This window comes from Chlorocebus sabaeus, chromosome 14, assembly GCF_047675955.1.
Source record: "Chlorocebus sabaeus isolate Y175 chromosome 14, mChlSab1.0.hap1, whole genome shotgun sequence".
Taxonomy (NCBI): domain Eukaryota; kingdom Metazoa; phylum Chordata; class Mammalia; order Primates; family Cercopithecidae; genus Chlorocebus; species Chlorocebus sabaeus.
In genome coordinates, this window is record NC_132917.1 from 71,014,155 (window position 1) to 71,031,045 (window position 16,891).

The 16,891-nt window shown below is 38.8% G+C and overlaps 1 protein-coding gene across 4 annotated transcripts in view; it reads right to left on the reverse strand.

Annotated features, from left to right (window-relative positions):
• PAIP2B (poly(A) binding protein interacting protein 2B) overlaps positions 1 to 16,891 on the reverse strand; it is a 42,439-nt gene that overhangs the window by 15,871 nt on the left and 9,677 nt on the right. For all 4 annotated transcript variants that reach the window (XM_007970286.3, XM_007970285.3, XM_007970287.3 and 1 more), the window contains one exon: positions 424 to 572. In XM_007970286.3, coding sequence (XP_007968477.2) covers positions 424 to 561 — 138 coding nt within the window. In that variant the 5' untranslated portion in view covers positions 562 to 572. The remainder of the gene's footprint in view (positions 1 to 423; positions 573 to 16,891) is intronic.

Consider the following 16,891-nt stretch of genomic DNA (forward strand, 5'->3'; position numbering starts at 1 on the left):
ACAAATCTAGTCAGAACAAGGCTGAGGGCAGGGACCCTCTGCAGTAGTTACCGTGTAACGTGAACTACACTTAGAAGGCATATCATAGTGTGGAATATATGCAAATCTATTTGGTTATACATGGGCTCTCACGTGAGGATTTTCAGATATCAACTAATTAGTCTGACATTTGTTTTCTCTTTTAATCAACATGGTAAGAAAACTACAAATATCTTCCTCCAAGGTACCATCACTCTGGTCTCTTACCAGATGAAGATGTTTCCTGGTCATTCCAGATGAGGCCCCCGCCGACCGCTGCAATGAATTTTTAAGTTATCCTAAAGCTAACTGTATCCATTTCTTTTGTAACAAACTGGCAGTAAAATATTATAGCTATTGAGTTACATGTATCATCAACCTTCCACTTTTCCACTCTTTCTTTACCTGTCTGTTGAAATCCTCTTCATTCTCCATCCACATGTACTCTGCAAATGGGTTTTCCTTTTCATCATGCCCACTTAACCCCTGGTCCTCTTTGGATTTTACACTGGGTGATGTATTTGCCATATTGGATCCATTCATTATGATAGAACCTAAAGAGGAGCAAAAGAAAAGATAAAATGAGGCCGGGCACGGTGGCTCAAGCCTGTAATCCCAGCACTTTGGGAGGCCGAGACGGGCGGATCACGAGGTCGGGAGATCGAGACCATCCTGGCTAACACGGTGAAACCCCATCTCTACTAAGAAATACAAAAAAACACTAGCCGGGTGAGGTGGCAGGCGCCTGTAGTCCCAGCTACTCGGGAGGCTGAGCCAGGAGAATGGCGTGAACCCGGGCGGCAGAGCTTGCAGTGAGCCGAGATCACCCCACTGCACTCCAGCCTGGGCGACAAAGCGAGACTCTGTCTCAAAAAAGAAAAGAAAAGATAAAATGAATATTAAGATAAAGGAAATGTAGATCTAAAACATGCAGATTCTGTCAGAAGCTTCTGAAATTCTAAGTCAAAGATTTTAACTATAAACAGAAACAATCTGTAACTCTTATAAAACCATCCATATCCTACAACAGGTGTACAATTATTTAAAAGTTAAAAGAAAAGATGTCTATTAACACCTAGGCTCACTTAGTCTTTCTAGGCAAGTGGGACAGGGGTGGGAGGGGTGGGAATCTTCCCATGCCAAATTTCTGTAGGTCCTGGAACCTAGTGAAGATCATTACAGCTTCCTTAACATCTAAACAGATAGAGAAAATGCATTCTTAATGAACATTGTAAGAACCTACTCCTTATTCTAATTCTCAAGCTGTTTTTCTTTAAAATGTATTAAAAAATAAGTTTACCATATTGATAAGCAAAATGGAAAAAACAAAAGTCACCTGTTGTCCAGCCATCCAGAGTTAAGAACAATTAACAATGTGGTGCATATAATCTTCCTGAATTCCCATATGTTTGTGTAGATACAAACATACACACGTTTCCCAAGTATCCATTCTCAATAGTAATAGGATCATGTGATACAACATGCTCCATTATTTGCTTTTTCTCATTCCTATGTTATTTAATAATATAGCCATACCATCTTTTGGGGGTGTTTCCAATGTTTCTGTTTATAAAGGTTCTGCTTTATCAAGGTCTTTTCTAATTATTTATTTAGGATATCTCCTAGAAATAGAGCTGTTACATTGGAGAGTTATGTTCTCTTTTTTAAGGCTCTTGGCATTGCCACACTACCATAAGAATTTAAATTCCCACCAGTAGTGTGGAAGTGCCCGTTTCCCAACGGAAACGGGTATTAATCATTAGCATTATTTTCTAAACCATTGCCAATCTCATAAGATAAAACTTGCATTTTTTTACGTTTCTTTAATTTTTACTGAGGCTGATTATCTTAAGATATGTTTACTGGCCATTTATATTTCTTATTCTGTAATTTTACTGCTAAAGTACTTTGCCCATTTTTCTACTGGGGTATATATCTTTTCCTTATCTTTTGTAAAAACATGTATTATATTTGTTATAATTTTTATTTTTTATAATTTAAATGAAAGTTTATAACTAAATACATTATTCATTATATTTAATTTTTTGTGGCAATTTTTGCTGGCCTTAATTTTTTTCTAGCTCATGTATATGTTTCTGTCTACAGCTTTGTAAAATTGTATGTAAATAAAATTGTTTATTTTGGCTTCTAAACCCATTTTGATGTTTTTGCTGTCATTTAGAATATATCTTTTTCTGTTATTCTTCTAAATCTTAACAATTCCTCAAAAATCATTCCAGTCTTCATTCACCACTTCCCTTCTGTACTTAGTATACTACTTAATTGTTGTTTCATATGCATAATTTTTCTCCTTCCAATTAGATTCTCAATTCCTGACAAGCAAGATTGAGTTTAATAGATTTTGTAACTCACCACAATATAAGGAGTCCCATAAATACCTGAGGCTTAATTGTATTTAGGCAACTTTCCTTCTCTAACTCATCTCCCTTCAACCTTGACTCCATCTCTACCCCGACTCCCACCTTCCTTGGGGCTTCTTTAAGTTTTAACAAATTATTTCCCAGGGGTTCTTTCCACCTTGGCAACACTCGTGAATAAGTTATTTTCTGCTTCTGGATACAGTAAAATATTCTTTCTTCGTTCTCTTTAAAGTTTTTTTTTTGTTTTTGTTTTTTGTTTGTTTTGTTTTGCAATTTCCTAACCTGTTATGGATATTAGAAATGCAATATACTAAAAAAACAAGGTAAAATTGTGAAGAGTAAAGAATAGATGGAAAAACAACTCAGTGGTACATAATTCTAAAATACTTCATTTAAAATAGAATCCATTTAAATCACTGTAGGTTTAAACAAGGCTACCAGTATGAAATATATCTGTTTAACATATTTTAAATAGAAACAAAAGAAATCAATGTCTATTCCAAATACAGATCCATAATAATTTCATAAGCTATAGAGGGGAAGAAACCAGTTCTTTATTTTTACCACTTCCATCTGTAGCATAACAATGATAGAAGCAAGGCTGTTCTAAATGCCAGGGCAACAGTATTTGCCCTGTATGTAAGTGGGGTATTCCTAAGCACAGAGACTCTTAAAGATCCTGAACCTTGCTAGGTAGCAAGATACACTGTACTATTATTTCCAAAGATTTGGCAGTTGTTTGCAACTAGCACACTGACTTCTCACCATCAATATGGAAAATCACTACACAGAATCAGAAATCAGAGTTCAGTTTTTTAAAAAAAATATCTTCCTGTGCCCAAAAATAAGTCCTGAGTGCACATGATTGTAAGGAAAAAGGGAAAGGGAAGGCAAAGGAAGAAAAAGTAAAAAAAAAAAAAAAACAAAAAAAACCAAAAAAAAACCCTTCTAATTCAAGAGCAAGGTAGAGCACAGATAGCAAATTCCAGGATGTGCTTATTCATGAGAAAGGGAGAGGGGAATTACCATAAACTCATCGAAAACTGTTACGGAACTTAATGCAAATACTTCACAGAAGTTGAAAACACTGATATGGTATTATCAATACTAGGCAAGTGATTCTCTTATAATAGATTATACAGTGTTGATTTGTATTTTGTACTATTCAACCTGTGTTTTCCAAACAATTAGAAAGTTTGGTGTTTCCAAACAGCAGCATTCTAACAACTTAATTTTTATACTGTTTAAAAATTAATAAAGCACTTTCATACTCACACTTTGAGGCACATAGTTCAAGAACAACATTGTTTTGTGGGCCTGCTGGGTGTGAGTGAACTGCTGCTTAATGTGCCCTGGCTTTAGTAGCTAGGTGGCAATAGGGAGATTTTTGCTGGAGATTGGTAACTCCTAGGGAAGGCATTTAGATATTTCCAACTTGGGGAAGACACGAGGGAAGACAGGATCATCACAACTTCCCTGAAGTTCCTGCTCCCAGTTTCATGTAACATTTTCTTTCTATTTCCAGCTCTTTCCCAGGTCACTGTCCATGCTTGAGCACTGTGTTTCTCTAGCCATTCCATTTCACCATTTCACATTCATTATTTCACTTGATCCTCATCCACATCCAGGATGAAAGTCTAGTGTAGTGAGGACAAAGAAAATATGCCCAAAGCTTCCAGAGATGGGAGGAATGCTTGGTTACATAAATCGGGCTAAAAGGCTGAATGGTTGCCACGTTGTGAGTTACATTACAGAAAGGCTCATGGTACAAGGAAATGAACCACCATGTAAGTGAGCTTAGAAGTGCATTTTCCTCCCAGTCAAGCCTTCAGATGAGACAGCAGCCCCAGATGACAGCTTGACTGCAACTTTGTAAGAGTCTCAAGCACAGGCACTCTGCCAAACTACTCCCAGATTCCTGATGCACAGAAATTATGAAATAATAAATATTTGTTGTTTTAACCTGCTAAGCTTAAAGTTGTCACCTAACAATAGCTTATACAGTAGTCAATAAACACTAGCAATTAACTCTGCCACACAAACCACTATGTTACAACATCTTTTTATCTATCAAGAAGACAAATGTGCAATCTGAAATAGGTCACTGCTTGAGAAGCAGTTAAGATTTAGACCTCAACAGTAGATAAAGGAGTTTGTGTCTGGTCTGTGACTACATTGCATCTTGAAATCTAAGAACAATTTGAAACTTATTTCCCCTTCACCCCACTTTCCCTCTTATACACATGTCAAACATGCTGAAAATAAGAAATAACAGTTGTCACTTTGGCTGAAAATGGGAAAGCTCGCAACCCTGTTAATAGTCAATACAAGGGTGCTAAGGCCTGCCAAGCATTTGAGTTGGCACTATCGTGGTCAAGGGTCAAGACATATTTGTGTCTAAAATATGTGGCTTGAAATAGGGACTTCCATTCCAAGTCAGAAAGAACTCCAGGACTTTTAATGTATCTAGGATATTTCAAGGATACATGCTTCATCAGTTTAACACTTAAAACACCCACAACTTTCAGATCCAACATGCTCACACCAAAAACTAGCTATTCTTTGAACTTAAATAATATTTTTCAGAAGTTACAAACCTGCAATGTGCCTATGATAACAGTTTGCTAAGATTACTTAGGACTTTTGACTGAATTACCTGGAAAAAGTCTACTGAACAACTGAAATAAAAACTAGTCCCTCCTATTTTGTTTCCTACAGTTTCATTACTTCCTTCAGTCTGGTTAATACCATTTTAAAAAGTAAATATTGTGGATGACAGCTTTAAATTTTATTTCAAATATTCTGCCACTGGATTCAGGTTTTGCTTTCTCTCAGCTACATCTTAACAACTAAGAACATAAATCTACTCACTCATTAATATCTGAGTGCCTACTGACCCTCAGTGCTGAGGCACTGTGCTTAACTCTTGCTTTGATAGGGTACACAGCCCTTGCCCTGGTGATATTTATATTCTCTCAGGAGAGAGACAAGAAAATAGTTAAAAATAATTATGACCCATACTATAAAAGGGACTATTAGAAAACAACAGGGGGCCCAATCTAGTCCAGGAGAGGGGGATGGTTCAGAAAGGTTTCCCTGGGCAAGAAACATTTTCATCAACACCTAAAGAATATAAGTTTACTAGCAATAGGGATGAGAGAGAAAAGGATGTACAATGAATCAAAAGCAGGAGGGAACTTTCAGGAAGTACAAGAAGGTAGGTATGTATACAGCCGGAGAATGACAAGGAAGAGAGATGAGGTTGGAGAGGCAGGTGGGGCCAGATCAGATCATTCAGGACCTTAAGAGACCACATGAAGGATTTTGGATTTCATCCTACATAATAGAAGCCATTATAAGGAGTTCTCAAATTCCTTATAATGTACTGTAGCATGATTCGACATATTTTGAGATCACTCAGGCTGCCATGTGGAAAATGGATTGGAGAGACAGAGATTAAATAATGAGAGACTGGTAAGGAAGCTATTGCTCCAATCGAGATGAAAAAAGGGTAGCTGCTTGAACTAAGATGATGGCAGTGAGAAGAAAGGAGGTAGACTCCAAAACTATTTTAGGAGGTTTCTGGTGATGAACTAGATGTGGGGAGTCAGAGTGAGGGAAATATCAAGGATAATTTTGGCACAAGCAACTGGGTGGATGGTAATGTCATTCACTGAGCTAAGGAACTCTGTGGGAAGGGCAAACTTTTCTTGGGTGGTGATAGGGGCGTGGGGGTAAAAAAGGTGATGAGTTCTATTTTGGACATGTTAAATTTGCAATGCTTCTGAAACACTCAAATGGTGACGTTAAGTAGGTTGGCTGTATGCACCAAGAATAGGAGAAGTCTGCCTAAATATAGAAAGTTGGAGTAGTCGTTTATATAAATGGTAACTGAAGTCATAGGAATAGAAGATACTGCCTATGGAGAAAATGCAAAGTGAGATGAGAAGAGGGTCCATGACCCAGCACTGATGTGTGTGAACATTTTAAAAAGTCAGGTAGAAGCCGGGCGCTGTGGCTCACGCCTGTAATCCCAACATGTTGGGAGGCCAAGGGAGGCGTATCACTTGAGGTCAGGAGTTAGAGACCAGTCTGGCCAACATGGTGAAACCCCATCTCTACTAAAAAGACAAAAATTAGCTGAGTGTGGTGGTGCACGCCAGTAATCCCAGCTACTCGGAGGCTGAGGCAGGAGAATCGCTTGGACCTGGGAGATGGAGGTTTTAGTGAGCTGAGATCGCGCCATTGCACTCCAGATTGGGTGACAGAGCGAGATTCCGTTACACACACACACACACACACACACACACACAAAAGTCAAGTAGAGAAGGAAGGCAACATGAAAAGGAAACTGAGAAGAAGTGTTGAGAAGACAATCAGAAAAGTGTGACATCACAGATGTCCATCATAGATGGATTAAATGGTAGCCCCCCAAAATATATATGTCCATGTTCTAATCCATGGAATCTGTGAAGCCTACCTTATTTGGAAAAAAGGGTGTTTGTATATATAATTAAGGACCTTAAGATGAGGAGATCATCCTGAATTACTCAGGTGGGCCCTCAATTCAACGATAGGTATATAAGAGAAAAGCAGAGGGAGATTTAACACACACACAGAAGAGGAGGAGGCAATGTGACCATGGAGGCAGAGATTGGAGTGGTGTGGCCACAAATCAAGGAATGCTCGCAGTCATCAGAATTTGGAAGAGGCAAAGAACAAATTCTCCCCTACAGCCTCCAGAGGGAAAGTGGCCCTCCTGATGCCTTGACTTTGCACTTCTGGCCTCCAGAACTATGAGAGAATAAATGTTGTTTTAAGACACCAGTTTGTGGTAATTTGTTACAGCAGCCACAGGGAATGAATCCAATTCCAGTAAAGTAGGAATACAGAAGGTTGCTGAAAGGTCAAGTAGGAGGAAGACTGAGAAGTGTCCATAGAATTCAGGACCATGGAGTCTCTGATGACCTTAATGAGAGCAGTTTCCATGGAGAAAAATGAGAACGAAAACCAAATGGAGGTAGGATGAATCGTAGGTGATACCAAGTATGAGATAACTCAGAGTCCAGCTGCCAAGGGAAGAGGCAGGGATGGACAGAAACTGGAGGGGTATGAAGTCCATGGAAATGACATCTTTAAAGATTAGAAAGTCTAGTTCATGTTTAAATGTTCATAGAAAGGGTCTAGTGGAGAGGGACAGGTTATACATACAGGAGGGAGAAGGTATAGTTGCTAGTGTAGGTCCTGGGAAGGCAGAAGGGAATATTTGTTTATTTTCGAATAGCTAATACATTCCCACCATTCAAAATCCAAATGCCTAGGATGCTTAATTAGTAAAAGGTGGTTGCATGGTGAGCACGAAATCAGAGCAGTGGGAAGAGCATCAGGAGAAAGATTTTATCCATTACAAAGCCACATGAAACATCCTTACTCCACAGTAGGAAATTTCACTTCCCTGGTGGCAGGAATGCTTATATCCCCCATGTGTAAGTTGGTCTGCCCAGACAGCTGCTGGATTAATGCATCAAACTCCAACTTTCTAACTTTTTGTTTATTCTTCCAATTTTTCACAGGGTCACACACATACACAAATACAAATAAACATTTTAAAGCTACATAAGCAATACAAGAAATAATTTTATAAAGCCTTTTAAAACCACATAGAACTTTTTTTTTTTTGAGATGGAGTCTCACCCTGTCACCCCAGGCTGGAGTGCAGTGGCGCGATCTTGGCTCACTGCAACCTCCACCTCCTCGGTTCAAGCAATTCTCCTGCCTCAGCCTCCTGAGTAGCTGGGACTACAGGCGCGAGTCACCATGCCCAGCTCATTTTTTGTATTTTTAGTAGAGACAGAGTTTCACTGTGTTAGCCAGGATGGTCTTGATCTCCTGACCTCGTGATCTGCCCGCTTCAGCCTCCCAAAGTGCTGGGATTACAGGCGTGAGCCACCACACCCAGCCAGAACATATTTTTATATAGCATGTCATACTTTGCACTAAAATAATTTCTCTGTCTCCTTGTTTTACAAGATTTTCTTTTACTAAGTAAATAAACCCATCAGATTTTCTCCATTATTTGGTGAAGAATCAAGGAAAAAAAAGAGAAAGGGGGAGTAGTTCAGTTTTTGGTGGGGTGAGGAGACATATGACATGTATATAGAATTTTTTTTTAAAGGTTCCAGGTAACCAACCCAAATGTCCATCAATGACAGACTGGATTAAGAAAATGTGGCACATATACACCATGGAATACAATGCATTTTATGGAAATACAAGATTTCCATAGAAAAGGATGAGTTCATGTCCTTTGTAGGGACATGGATGCAGCTGGAAACCATCATTCTCAGCAAACTATCACAAGAACAGAAAACCAAACACTGCATGTTCTCACTCATAGGTGGGAATTGAACAATGAGAACACTTGGACACAGGAAGGGGAACATCACACACTGGGGCCTGTCGTGGGGTGGGGGGAGGTGGAAGGGATAGCATTAAGAGATATACCTAATGTAAATGATGAGTTAATGGGTGTAGCACAGCAACATGGAACATATATACACATGTAACAAACCTGCATGTTGCACACATGTACCCTAGAACTTAAAGTATAATAATAATAATAATAATAATAATAAAGAAAAAAAAAGGTTCTAGGTAAATCTTGAATTAGAATGATTTTGTCCCATGTACTTCCATTTCATTTATTTCCAGAGAAGCTGCATGGACGTTAACAGAAAACAAATAAGTAGTCATTCTGCTAAGCTTTCCTATATTGACCTCAATGCACAAATGTTCCATTGGTTATCTTCCATTTGATGCAAGAACAGTGCTTGCAAATATGACGTCAGTGAGCTTAAGCAAACAGAAAATGGAACTTACCTGCAATTACAAGTTAACAAGAAGTTTTCCAAAACGTTTTAGTTGACAAGGAAGTCAGGAGAAAGAGGAAAATCACTTACGTGATCTCTACATTTGTAAATTATATCAAAACAAAGGTAAATTACAAATAGAGGCATTTTCTAAATTAAACTCAAGGCTGCCAGATGAGAAAGACAGTATAAATACAATACAGTCTCTTTTTCATTAATGTTTAAAACTTGTCCTATACTGACCTATAAGTTTGCCCCACTGATGAAATGGAATCTGAAAACCGGGATACAGACACTCTGGAAAGAACAATAAAACTGAACTTAATTACAACAACAGTCTAGTCCCTGGACCAGAGCCAAGAAAAAAAAACAGAAGCATACTCAAATAGGATTAAGAATGCATTTAGCTGGTCAGGCGTGGTGGCTCATGTCTGTAATCGCAGCACTTTGGGAGGCCGAGGTGGGTGTATCACCTGAGGTCAGGGGTTCTAGACCAGCCTGGCCAACATGGTGAAACCCCGTCTCTACTAAAAATACAAAAATTAGCCGGGCGTGGTGGCAGGTGGCTGTAATCCCAGCTACTCGGGGAGGTGGGGGCTGGGGGGAGGCAGGATAATCACTTGAACCCAGGAGGCAGAGGTTTCAGTGAGCTGAGATTGCGCCTTCGCACTCCAGCTTGGGGGACAAGGGCAAGACTTGTCTCCAAAAAAAGACTACATTTAGCAAGTGGCAAGAAGGTCTATTCTAATTGAGCAGTTTTCAGTCTTAGGAGTATATAGAATCGCCTGGAAGTTTTTCCACATCCATACTTTGCAGATATTCTGACTTGTTAGTCCTGAGCCAAGGTCCAATTTTTGTATTTCTGCTTGTTAATTTGCTATAGGTAATTCTGATATATAGAAAGACTAAAGGCTTAAGAACAATTCTTCAAATATAGTGACAACCTCTACCTGGAATAGCCCAAATCCTAATTACCCTAATTCCTACACCAACAGTTCCCAAACTACAAACTACAGTCTTGTGAATGTTCTTTGGAGAAAAAAAAAAAAAAAAAATCATGGCCATGTGTAAATTCATTGTTCTGAAAAGTCCTGTTTAATTTACCAAGCATTTTCCAAATTTATGTATTGTTACCTTTATTACACATATTACATACATTTTTAATCTGGTAACTATTAACAATCCCAAACTTTTAGAAACAACGCCCCAAGGATGTTCTGTGATATCACTATCATTCTATTGGATATGCACAAAACAGTCATAAAATGTACTCCACAAGGCATTTAAAGGCAGTTTCAAAGGTAGAATCAAAAGACTTGCCAAAAGTCAGTGGCAAGATTTCTAGACTCAGAGCCTTCTAGTCCTCAAGTTCCAACTCCTTGCCCCAAAGCCAATCAACTGTCCTCCCAGAATAACATCAAACAGCAATTAGCACGTGGTCCTCGACTTCTCCAGATCAGCTCCAAAAAGACACAGACTATTAATGGGGGAAATATTGTGAAGTCTTTAACAGATAACGTTAATCAAAAACATCCCTATGGGTAAATTATTATATATAAAAAGTTTTTCTCACCAACAAGTGTCTCTATACATTTCAGACCGATATGATGACAATTTGTTTTTTAAATGCATAATTATATCAAAAAATGCCACTATAAAAGCCTGAATACAATCTCCGAGCCTAAGGTCTTCCCTATTTTTACCTCCCTCTCACATTTGATTACTTGTATATTTGAGAGAGTATCACTCATTATTTGTTTTGGGACTAGTCTATAATCTTGGAAGTTTCTTGAGGGCAAGAATCAAGTCCTTCAGAGCTTCTAGCATGCCTCTGTGCACCCACCAGGTCCTTAATAAATAATCTGTTGATTAACTGTCATTTTTAGAATGCTGTATTCTAAATCTCATTTCCTAGGCAGGAAGCCCATGCCCTTAGGGGTTAGGATCTGTGAGTGAGCACTCTTCATTGAGTATGAACAGTTATTCCCCACAGTCAGTGACAGCACTACTCTGGAATCTGTTTTTGACAAATCAGGTTACTCAAGAGGGATTAAAAAACACTTATTTATATATTTTTTAGTAGAGATGGCATCTATGTTGCCCAGGCTGGTCTTAAACTCCTGTACTCAAGTGATCCTCCTGCCTCAGCCTCCCAAAGTGCTGGTATAACAGGCATGAACCACTATGCCCAGACTATTTTTTAATTTTTATAGAGACAGAGTCTCACTCTGTATACCAGGCTGGAGTGCAGTGGTGCAATAATGGCTCACTGCAGCACTGAACTCCCAGTCTCAGGCAATCCTCCCGCCTCAGCCTCCCAAGTAGCTAAGACTACAGGTGTGCACCACTAGGCATGCCTAATTTTTTTTTTTAAGAGAAGGGGTCTTGCTATGTTGCCCAGGCTGGTCTCAAACTCCTGGCTTCAAGCAATCCTCCTGCCTCAGCCTCCCAAAGTGCCAGATTACAGATGTGAGCCACTGTGCCTGGCCGGGGCGGGGGGGGGGGGGCAGGGGGAACACTTCTAATCTAGAAAATTTTGTGTTCTTGTTTACTATTTTAGCATTAATAACACCAAGTGACTATAACATTCTCTTCATGTGCTGTATGCTAAGAAAAAAAGCTTGCCACAGTGGAATTATCTAAACTAGAAGAAATCCATACAGTGAATCCCAACAAAAATCACAAAAAGGGATCACATGTTCATTTTATTTGACATATTTCTGGAAATAAAGGTTTGCCTCAGCTAAGTGGGGAGAGGGGAGCCAAGCAGCATAACACATCTGTAATGAGGTAGCGAAAACAGTATCCACTGGAAATCTTTTCAGGAAGGGTGTCATTTTGGGTTGGAAAAGCTCTTTGAAAGTTAATCTGGGGGAGAAAGAGGGTCCTTGAGGAACCAGGGTAAGGTCAGAACATTTGCTTGGAGAAAGGGGAACATTTATCTGGCTAATGAGGGCACAGTGCTGGACAGAGTAGAAAAAGTCAAGAGTCGTACATTTCAGAGTATGAAAGGCCTCACACTGTGTAAAATGGACTATACCTTAAGACTTCCAATTTTCAGTAAGACTATTAGGCCCATATAAAATTCAGGAGTCTGTGGATTTTTTGGTGTGGAAACCACTCAAGAGGCAGATTTTATGTCTAAATTGCAATGGCAAGACTTAGTATGAATTGGGAATTTGTCCCAATTTATGAATTGGGAAAGCATTTAAGATAAGTTTCTCCAGGCCTCTAAGGGAATGAGAATCCCACTGGACAATTAAGTTACACAGAAAAAACAAGTATGGTAATCTATCCAAATACAAGGTGGAAAGGATGGCAATAAAATAATAGCTCTTCTAAGTACTTCAGTAACAGTCTCTCTTTTAATCTTCGTAACAATCCCATGAGGCAGGGACTATTAGTCTCCCAGTTTTTTTTCATATAAATACTCCGCCTTTCATTTATTTATTTAAATTTTTTTTTTTTTAGAGACGGGGTCTCACTGTGATGTCCAAACTGGACTTGAACTTCTAGGCTCAAGTGATCCCCCCGCCTCATCCTCTCAAGTAGCTAGGATTACAGGCATGAGCCACCAGAGATTCATTAAACACCTTGCCTAAAGTATAACCTAGTAGTACTAGAAATGGTGCTTAAGCTTAGGTCTTTCTGGTCCCAAAGCTCATGTTCTTAACCACTCCCATGTAGTGACTACCCCATACTCTCACACTTCCCACTTTAGGTTCAGAAAGGCTATAATAGAAAACTCTGATTTGATCTCAAATATTACAAATGGGGTTCGGGGAACCATGCTGAAGAAAAATGCTATTCAACAAAAGTACTGAGGTCTTTGGAAGGAAAACACAAACCAATCACAGCACATGGTAGCTTATTTAAATCAAAATAAATTACATTCCCTACCATGAACATATGAAGCTCCATTTAATTTGAAGCTTGCTAATACTTTTAGGATGAGAAAGCAATCCTCCAAATAGTTCTACAATCCATTATGCACAATTCCAATATCCAAACAGCTCTAAAAACTATGAATTTTTCATATGCTTTATGTCAAAACTTACAGGACAGTAAAATTTGGTCTGAACTGATATGAAGCTATATACAGCCTTTATCTACCCACTTAGTGTGAATACTCCTGTTTTGCTCAGAAATATTAATGTATGTGACTAAGCATGTTGCACCAGACACACTGAGGCATTCGTAACACAGAGAAAGCATCTTCCTAAATCTGAAAAATTCTGAATTCTGAGAGTTGTCTAGTTCCAAGGGCTTTGGACCTTCTATGGACCTGTATTCCAAAGAATTTAAAAAACAATTTCCAAGGATGATTAGATGAGAGGCACTCAGTGTTTAGGATTTCATAAACCAATAGATTTTTAAAAATATTGAGGACAATATAGGATTCCAATTAAAAACCATACGAAGATTGTAAAAACATCCTTATCAACATCATTCTATAAAAGGATATTTTAGCACCAAAAAAAAAAAAAAAAACCCAAGAAGGCCTTAATTCAATGCAAAGGACAATTCTTTAAACTGAATAAATTTGATGTTACAAAAAATACTATGTGGTCCTTATATTTCTTATTTCACAATAAGTTGGTGAAAATTCACCTGGGTCTAGCACTGATCTGATCTGAGGCATACAGTCCAGGAGCCTACATAAAATTACCTGGGAAAATTATTTAAAAATGCAACCCAACCAAGATTGTGCCACCATACTCCAGCCTGGGTGACAGAGCGAGACTTCGTCTCAAAAAAAAAATGCAGACCGCCCACCTCCCAAACAGGTTCCATCCTAGGAGATCACAATTCAGATGGTCTGAAGGTGGGGCGCAAAATCTGTATGGTTTTCTAGAAAACAGTCTGGGTTGTTTATGATGTGCAGCCAAGCTTCAGAGCCACCAGTTTAATCTGTGGGTTCTAGTTCTACCCTTCTTCACTCAAACTCTTCTCTGAGGGGTAAGGGGAGAAAAACAGGAATGTTTCCAAGTAGGGAATCTTCCTAACCCACTGTTTGTAATACTAGTTATTCCTTCAAATATTCTAGGCTGAACCAGCTGGTCAACTGAGGCTATTAGCCGTGGAATGATAGAAATTAGTGTTGACAAGCAAGAAAAACTTGTTAAAGCAAAACTCCTCTATGAAAAGGTGTGGCTTCCAGAGTTTCTTTTCTCTTCAACCCAAAGATTCTACAGATTCTACATATGATGCCTAAGTTCAGCACAGATATCTCTGTGCTGACAATAATAACAATAAATAAAACTTTAAAAAATATATGAGTGTGTACTTTATATATATGTGTATCTATGTGTGTGTGTATCTATGTGTTCCTTTGAAGCTGTCTTCATTACCCAGCTTCTATGCCAGGTCTTTGATTTTGGCCTTGATTTTTCATCTTCAAATGGAGTACAAGAATTACCAGTATTACCTCATTTGAGGTACAAATCCTATAAAAATGGAAAACCCGTAGCATGCTTGATGATTAATGAAGCAGACTATATTATCCAACATTCCAATAAGATAAAATAATCACAATGATTTCTCTTTTTTGGAAAAAGTTTCTCTTATTCTCCTACATTACTGTTTAAAATAATCTTGAGAAACATGTCTAATATCTTTAAAACACACAAAAGTTTCAATTTAATAAGTACTCAAAGCTCTTTACCAGTTTTAAAAAATACAAGGCCCTTCTAAAGTAAGGCTAAATGCTAAGTGATGGGGGAGAGAAAAAGGACATAAATAACTCGTACTCTCATGGGGTTAATCACTAAATCCTATTTGACTAGAATCTCCTGGCCTCTCTAAGCCTTGCAAATGAAACGGAGTTTCTCACTAAATACTTGGCTATGACTTCCAATCATAAAAAAACAAGAATTGTGTTATGTCACTGCATATTGCTTGTAACCTGAACTCCACACTAGGCTGGGATCAAGGGTTGAATCTGTCATGATTTGCTCCATAACCTGTGTGCTTCTCATCCCAGACCAAACAGCTTTCTTCTAGAGTTCTACAATATTTAGTATATAAGAGTGGTTCTCAAAAATGTAGTCTCTGGACCAGCAGCATCAGAATCACCTGAGAACTTGCTATAAATGCGAATTCTCAGGCCCCACTCTAGACCTGATGAATCAGAAACTCTGGAATAGGGTCCAGCAATCTGTGTTGCAATAAGCCCTCCAGGTGTTCAAGAACCTCTGGCATATAGCACTTAGAAAAATGCGTTTCGTTCCGTAGGCCCAAAGCCAGGGATACTGTATATTCTATCTTGATATGAAATAACGACATCCAATTAAAAGACATTTATCTCTTTCTCCTCTCACCCTCCATCCAACGTGTTTTATTTTTATGAGTTAAATAAGAACAAATGGCAATCGGAGACTTAGTCTAAAAAGTATATTTACAGGTGTCAATTCTCATTCAGCCTGATCTCATACAATACCACTTACATCCTCTTACATCTAAAGTTTTAGAAAAGGATCTTCACAATGTAAGTCTCAGGAACACTAGGAGTTCTATAATAAAACGCCAAGTAGATCTGAATGTCCAAACTTACTAAGAGAAGAAAAGTGGAATTATTGGCTATATATATATTTTTTAATTTTTTTTGAGACGGAGTCTCACTGTTGTCTAGGCTGGAGTGCAGTGGCACGATCTTGGCTCACTGAAAACTCTGCCTCCCCGGTTCAAGTGATTCTCCTGCCTCAGCCTCCTGAGTAGCTGGGATTACAGGAGTCCACCACCATGCCCAGCTAACTTTTCTATTTTTAGTAGAGACAGGGTTTCACCATTTCACCATGTTGGTCAGGCTGGTCTCAAACTCCTGACCTCAGGTGATCTGCCCACCTGGGCCTCCCAAAGTGCTGGGGTTACAGGTGTGAGCCACCATGCCCAGTCTATACTTTTGAATTGCATTCTACAGGAAATTAAAGTTTTGAATTTTTTTCACCTTCATAACTTTCAAGTTAACAGAATTAAACCAGAATACTCCATTCTTTCAAAGCCTCTAGCCAGGCAAAGTTTTACTGTATTGCTTCTTGCTTTCAATGGATATGAAACAGAGTCCTGGTAGGCACACTGTGTTACCTGCAAAGATGCAGAACTAAATGGTTCCGTATTCAGTATTAAAAACAAAAGTCCTTAAACCTCAGATGGTGAGGGTAATACCTCGCACTAGCAACAAAGCCTCAAATATGAAAAGATACCAAGAACACCACTAGCAAACAAAAATAAGCTCTGGGCTGGGAGCAGTAGCTCACGCCTACAATTCCAGCACTTTGGAAAGCCAAGGAGGGAGGATTACTTGAAGTCAGGAATTCAGGACCAGCCTGGGCAGCATAGCAAATTCATATCTCTACAAAAAATTTTTCAAATCTGCTGGGCGTGGTGGCATATACCTGTAGTTCTAGCTATCTGGGAGGCTGAGGCGAGAAAATCACTTGAGCCCACGAGTTTGAGGCTGCAGGAGCTAAGCTCATGCCACTGCACTCCAGCCTGGGTGACAGACCGAGACCTAGATAATTACATTCTGCTCTACTCCTGTTTACACTAAAATCACTAAGTTAAAATGCTTTCATTCAGCCCAATAAAAATAAAGTGAAATGTGACTTTGGAGCTTGGCTAGCA